Below are 7,578 nucleotides of genomic sequence, written 5' to 3'. Positions count from 1 at the left end.
CATTGTAGTTTCAAATGTGCTGAAGTCAGCTGATGGTGGTCTGTAAACACATACAATAATATATTTTTCTAATTCTACACAGGAAATTTCGATAATTCTTTCTATGGAATAATTTACAATATCTTTACGCTCTTTAGATTTCATGCAATTTTTAACAATTATCAGGGAACCACCATGAACAGCAGACTTTCTAGCAAAAAAACTGACTAACTTAAAGTTAACAAAATCAAATAAAAACTGCCCATCTTTCAGCCAATGTTCAGTGATACACATAACTTCAACATTATTATTATCTAAAAATAAACCTATTTCTAATTCTTTGCTGGAAAAACCCTGAATATTCTGGTGAATAATATTCATACTCAGGCGTTTTTCCGCTGTCTTACAATCTAGTTTAAATTTGGCATGGGGTCCTTGACTTTGTCAGCTGACTGAGAATTAGCTATAACACTACTAAATCTATTTGGCTCAATATTATAGGCCAATAAATCCACTAGGTATACAAAATATTTCTTTGGCAGAAATACCTTCCTTGGAGCTAGCATGAAGCGCTCAATGAATTTATTTAAGTCAAAGAAATGGTACTTTTTATTGACAGATATGGCATGGTACATCAAAGAATTGTAGTGTGCTACTTTACTATTATAGTCATAAGACATATTCTCTGCATAAGGCAGTGCAAATAAAATGATTTTCCCCACACCAGATTTTTCAATAATACTTAAAGTGGACATCAACTTATCTATAGACGATAGATAACAGTCTCATAGATAGCGGCATTTTATATTTTTAAATTTTATTAAGTACATATAACTTGGTCAAGCAGACCTTGTCAGTAGAAAAAGGCGACAAATTTGAAAAATGTAGGCACGAGAGGATAGCGTCTCATAGAAAATTTGAATTTCGCGCCTTTTTCTACTGACAAGGTTTGCTTGACCATCTATATTTTAGTCACCTAAACACTCATGAAAAAGCAAAATACCATAGCATACGTAAAACAAACATGTATTAATTTAGATGTAAATAAATCAATCGTCTTCCACAAGAAGTAAATTGTCACGGCTTGACCTCTATTATGCTATTACCGATATACAAATTCAGTATTCACCTTGTATCTATTTAAACAGACATTTATTATTATCTACCTAAATATTATGGCATTGTACGCTACTGGAATAGAATAAAAGCCAATTTATAACTTTGGTACGTTTTAATGAGTAATAAATATTTTACTAAAGATAAGAAGTATAACATTATCTCGGGACAGGTTTTCAAAGTGCCTTTGACTTCAAAGATAGGGTTACACTTTTGCACCTTATCGCCTTGTAATAAGGCGTAGAATGTATCTTATGTACGTTTGATTTCGGCGTACGGCGAACAACTATATATTTATAAGCAAACTATATTCCTCTATACTCAGTGCAAATTTGATATAGGTATGTTATCTATAAAATGTACGATGCACCAATATCAGCCCAGCTGATTTAGGATCGATTTTCTACCGCGTGATTGCATTGCATTATTTGCATTGCATCCTTCAGGTTTACCATAGGTAGTTCTAGTGTTATACAACTTTTCTTAAAAACCTAAATTTAAACACGATTTAAATACCCATCAAATAATTCAACATTTTCTCATAAACTACGCTGGGTACATTTTGCCAGGGTTTTCTCCATGTCACATTTCCTATTAAATGTAGGTATAGGTAGTATAGGTACATTCAGCAAGCGCACCCCTGCATACAAATAACCTATGTGTGCAGGGGTGCTAAGCTAACAGTTTTGCTGAGTGTACATAAATATAATAAGAGAGAATAGACAGATGAACTGCTAGTTTTACGTATACATACAGAGACAGATTTTGGTAATTTTCATTAGAATTGAAAATAGCAGTTTGTTACATTACAACACATTCACAAGATAAAACGCTTACAAGGTAAACCATGCCTTTTGTAGTAGGTAATAAGAAAGCTATTTCCTTGAGTCTTTAAGACCCGGCTGCGACCTAAAACGGCTGCAACCTAAAACGGCTGAAACAGAAGGCTAATCTTGATCATGCGTCATACTCTGGTACCACCTGGGTCTGGTTTGGCCGCCGGACCTAGTCCGCAAAGACGCTCACTCACACGCCAGAGCAAATTTTAAGTAAACAACTAATAAAAAGTTTAGGGATTGCAAATAGTGATATCGATATTTACAATTTATGGTAAAAATCTTTTTAATTTAGCTTTGTTCTTATCCTGTTTTAATTTCATTCCAAATTGCCAAAATTAAACATATGTTTTACACTCGAAAATGTTTAAAATATAGGGATTTAACATAAAAAACAACCACTAAACAATGTCGATTCAAGACGTGATATCGCCGCACTAGGCTGTACGAGAAGTCTTTTATACAAGACAACGGCGCGCATGGACTGCCCGCAGTGCAGACCGACAAGGACAGTTTTCGCGCGGATTAAGTAATAATAGTCTCTAGGTCAACGGCGTAAGCGCTTGTCGGTACGTAAACTTTATTGGCGTAACGTTAAAGCTGCGCATCATGTATCGATAAAGTCAATATATCGGAACTGTTTTAGTAAAAATTACACGTGGGTTGAATTTTTTATGAGTGTAGATATTATTCCGGAATTAGAATCTATCATTATAATATCAGTTTGGTTTACATTAATCTATAAACTCTAACCAAAAAAACCTTCAACGACTTGTTATAAAAATACACATTAATTTCAATGTTATAATAAAAAACTTAAGTCTGATAAACAGGTATGTCCATCTGTACCACTCTTGTGCGAAGCGGTCGCTGCGGTGTATCCCTTCCCAATAAGCTATAAAATAACATCAATAATTTTTTTATTTATCCTTCTGCAATTAAATAGTCCACAATCTACAAGGGCAAATTTACTTGTCTGACTCTACTTTATACAGCTAAAGAAGCTGCCTGAACTTTACATATAGTTATACCTATCTGACTCTCGTTCTACGTATTCTAGTAAGTAGTTACCTACTATTCGTTAAAAAAAAATTGGCGATTAACAAGTGTTAAAATACTTAAATAAAAACATATTTCTGACTTTATATTTAATTTAAAAATTCCCATATCGAGTTAACATTCCCATCCCTAGCTGTCTTTTATACAAGACAACGGCGACGAGGAACATGAAAAACATTGAAAATTGGAGCAATTTTTTTAAAAGCCTTATTATAAAAGAATGGATTTATATAGCTGCTTAAAAAGCAAATAAATGAAAAAACAAAGACCTAAAATATGAACAAGAGTGTAAATGAAATTGCAAATGTTATTATTTTCACATTAACTCGGTGGTTGAATTTGTGTCTTGTATACAAGACGACGGCGCCAGCGTATCGTTCTATGGTTGTCTTGTATACCGGACAACGGCGGTCAAAGGGTTAAAAAATGTAGACTGACATTTATAAAACATTTCGTTAGCCTACACGTGTAAAGATAGGCACATAATGACTCAATCTCATTGAGATATAGTCGGACAAACAACTTTACTTACTACTTACTTACTTACTTACTTGGTTGGCGCGATGACCCAAAATGAGTCTTGGCCTCCAACACAAGAGCACGCCACTTTGATCGGTCAGGAGAGGTATCCCGCCAGCTTTCGCCGACTCCGAGCTCACGGAGATCTGCCTCCACTCTATCTGCCCAACGGTATTTAGGACGACCAACAGGACGGCGTCCATTTGGTCGACCCAAGTAGGCCTTTTTGGCTGCCCGATCTTCACCCATCCTTTCGAGATGGCCAAGCCAGCGGAGACGATGCGCTTTGGTCTCACCTATTATGTTCGGCTCGGCTATCAGATGTTCTATCTCGGCATTCTTTCGGATCGTCCAACTGCCATCGTCTCTTTTAACGGGTCCCAGAATCTTCCTTAACACCTTACGTTCTGTGACTAAAAGGCTGTTCTCCTCCTTGAGTGTTAGTGTCCAAGCCTCACACCCATACATCAGAATGGGGCGGATCACGGTCTTGTAGATCCGTAGCTTAGTATGTCTACTGAGAAGCTTGGACACTAAAACCTTATAGAGCGCAGCACTGCAGCGTAAGGCGTTTTGAGTTCGGATGTTGGTTTCGTCCTCCCTTGTATGTGTGTCAGTGACAGTGCACCCAAGGTATTTAAACTTAGACACTCCTTTGTAAGTGTTTTCACCCACAAGTAGGTTCTGTCTTTGGGCACAACTTTGTCAGTAGAAAAAGGCACGAAATTCAAATTTTCTATGGGACGACAGATATCGCTTTGCGCGTATTTTTAAAATTTACCGCTTTTTTTCTATTGACGGAAATGGCTTGACAGACTATAGACATACACATTTAATAATAGCCTAACATGAACCTAACCATACAACATACATCACATTCAACTTGAATTGATATAAACAGGAAATTTAATTCCCTGATTATTGTCTACTTTCTAGCGGTATATATCCACAAACTACTAATAAATAACAACCGTGCTTGGTCTAATGATTGTGCTCGGCCACAGCCTTAAAACTAAAATACATTGTTTTCCGATTGTAAAAAATTGTATTCATATTTATATCTGTGACCATGACGGTCGGTATGGGTATACTATTAGGTACTTTTTAACACAAAGTTTAATTACAAGTTACAGAGCTCTAATGTTTTGCGCTTAGCGCTTATATCACAATGGGGTTTTACGGCAGATTTAGTGACGACAGTGTGGGCAAGTATTATGAGATTATGACTATAATAGTTTATTTCCCCACTACAGCCACAGCCGCACCTTTGGCCGCATCTCCCCCCGACGTAAACTCCAACGGCAGGCTGTAGTAATGCTCCACGGCTCGCTGCAAAACTACGTTGCGCGACAATCCCGACCCGTTCCCAACTATTCTTTTAATATTCGCGTTGCGCAATATTTCTTTAGGCATCATGGAGTGCAAGTTCTGAATCAAACTGTCACACAGCGACCGAAATACCGAAGCCAGATGAATGTTGGACAGGTCAATGTCGGCCACAGAGACTTTGGCTGTCGGCGCATGTCTCTCGCCTAATAAATGAGGGATTATTTTCATTTCCGACGTTGGCGGCGGGGCGGCCGAACTGATCGTAATCAGCTTCTCCCAAACCTTCGACTGGGGAATAGGGAAACCGAATTCCAGCATCCATTGCTGCAGCATTTTTACAAATGTTGCGAGAACGTTTCCTCCATTCAGCGAGGCGGCTACGACCAAATATGTGTTCCCGAAGTAAGGTAAATGCTCAACGGTGCTGCAACCGAGGTCGGTTATGCTATTGGCGACAATAGCAAGCTGAGCTGATGTTGAAATATTTAAGACAGCGTCCTGGTAATTTTCTAGAGTCGCCAACATCGAACATTGCAAGTCACCTAGCGCCGCGCTTACTGGTGTGCCTTCGGGGATGCCGTTCCACGAAGAATTCAATTTACCGACGAATTCTCCGCTTTTTACAACCTTCGGAAGGAGGTTGACCGGGAAGCCGATCGACTGTAATATGTCAACATTCCATTCGTTCTTTTCAGTATTGAAGTAACCCCAGCTGGCAGCGTTTTGGTCGGACATAACGGGGACATCCAAGTCACATAGCATTGACACTACAAAGTCCTCCACGGTGCCTGAGCAGTTGAAGTTCTTCAATTTCTCAGGTTTATGTTTAAGCATCCACAAGAGCGTGGCGCATCCGTATCCTGAATAACACTTAAGGTGGGAATCAGGCTTGGGCAGGGCGTCCAAAAACTCCGGCTTACATCTCGTGTCCTGCCACGTGTATAACGCCGACATGTTCTCCCTAACGGCTTCAAATCTAATCACGTTTCCATCCTTTTCCACTTTGTCCCAAGCTCTGAAATGAAACGAAAACTCATTTATTCTCTAGGCTCGCTTTTATTACAGTCATTTGAGATTAAGCCGCGATTTGCGTGGTGTAAGTTACCAAAAGGGAAAGGGATACGCGCGAAACGATATACCCCGACCGTACTTCCGACAACCCGAACCGGATGTTTTCCTTGAGATAGTCAATTTTCCTTCAGTTTCCCTTTGGCTTTGCGTGTTTGCATTTAAGACCACCCACCCATATGTTTCGTTGTGTAATATACGACATGTAACTAATTATCATTCAGAAAATTAATCGTGTATCTGCGGCGTGGAATGCATATTAATGAGGTTTTAATTTCAAAGTCGATCTTAGTAGATTAGAGCTGTCTTAAAATAACTTTCATAGTAATTATAATCGATCTAAGTACTTACCTACTGTTTTCTTTAATTAAATAAGTAAATAGAACATACACAACATTGAATAACATTGAGAGTTCTAATAATAATCAGTCTTGTAGTAGAAGATTGCCTAATTAATAGCTATGTCAGTAACTAGTTGTTTTTTATTTTTATTTATTACTCGCATCGCCTCTAGAATGCGAGAAGTGTTGAAAACTTTAAAGTGTGGAGGTATGTGGTTTGATTTTAATTTTGTATTTTCTGAGTGGGGTTAATTTTAGAATAGTTTACGTACTTGTTCTCCGAGTTCTTCCACAGCACTACTCCATGCATCTGGCCGCAAACACCAATTTTCTTAACATGCCGCAGAACATCCCTCGGCAGTCGAGACACGCAGTAGTGCACAGCTGAAACTATTTTTGGTACATCCTGCTTGTTCCCCTCGATGCCTTGGTCACTGGGAATGTTGGCTGCAGTATCCTTGTTTTGTTTAGCAATTATTTCTTTCGTATCGGGATCGTATACACACACTTTAACTGAAGTGGTCCCTATGTCCATTCCGAGAATATATTCCTTGTCGGCCATGGTCACAGTTTCGAATGATAGTTTTGTTTTAATAGAACACTTATTTAGACCGCTAGGTATAGATCAAACAAAGCTGACAGACGACATGTGAATTTGATTGCTTTTGCTAGATTGCGGCAGTCGGGCCGGCTGGTCATGAGCGACGCGCGGCGGGAGGTGGGCGTCGCGCGCCGCCGTCGCCGCACCGGAGAGCGCTACTTATTTCATTCTAGCTAGGCGAGATAGCGGCCTCGCGTTTGTTACGTAAACACAACGTTTATCACGAGCAGCAGTTTGTTTATCTTACACTTCAGCGATTAACTGACTAACACCCTATAAATATTAATCATGTTGACTGATACAAAACCGATACAAATAGAAACAAAGGAACATTTTGGCAGATTGTAATAATTTTTTAATTTAATTATGTTACAAAAGGCTAGTTAAGGTGGCTCAAGTGGGTACCTACAGTGAGCAATAAAAGTTATAAGAGCATAAAATATTTGCGTTTACTTACTACTAATCAATAAATAACTACTATACGTATATCTGTGACTGTAATGTCTATATCATCATTCAATCATCATTAATCATTATATTTTTATTTTTTTATGAATGCCGACTGCTGATGTGTTTTAACTTAACCCACTAGGTATGTACGTAGGTACCTAAGTAATTTACGGTTATTAATGAGTGTAATGTAATAACGTAAGTTATCTATTAGTGATAATACGATTAAAATTTCACTTCAGCGTAAAGTACCTACGTAAGGTACTTTCATTATTTACGG

The 7,578-nt window shown here is 38.3% G+C and overlaps 1 protein-coding gene across 1 annotated transcript; it reads right to left on the bottom strand.

Moving 5' to 3' along the window:
• Positions 1-4,728: 4,728 nt before the first annotated feature.
• Positions 4,729-7,036, bottom strand: LOC134672552 (sedoheptulokinase-like). Its single transcript, XM_063530494.1, has 2 exons — positions 6,520-7,036; positions 4,729-5,853 (listed from the first exon to the last, which is right to left on the bottom strand). The coding sequence occupies exons 1-2, from the start codon at positions 6,807-6,809 to the stop codon at positions 4,746-4,748; spliced, it is 1,398 nt and encodes a 465-aa protein (XP_063386564.1). The 5' UTR covers positions 6,810-7,036; the 3' UTR covers positions 4,729-4,745.
• Positions 7,037-7,578: the final 542 nt, after the last annotated feature.

The sequence above is a fragment of the Cydia fagiglandana genome, chromosome 17 (assembly GCF_963556715.1).
Source record: "Cydia fagiglandana chromosome 17, ilCydFagi1.1, whole genome shotgun sequence".
Lineage (NCBI taxonomy): Eukaryota > Metazoa > Arthropoda > Insecta > Lepidoptera > Tortricidae > Cydia > Cydia fagiglandana.
This window is presented reverse-complemented; position numbering and strand designations above follow the sequence as displayed.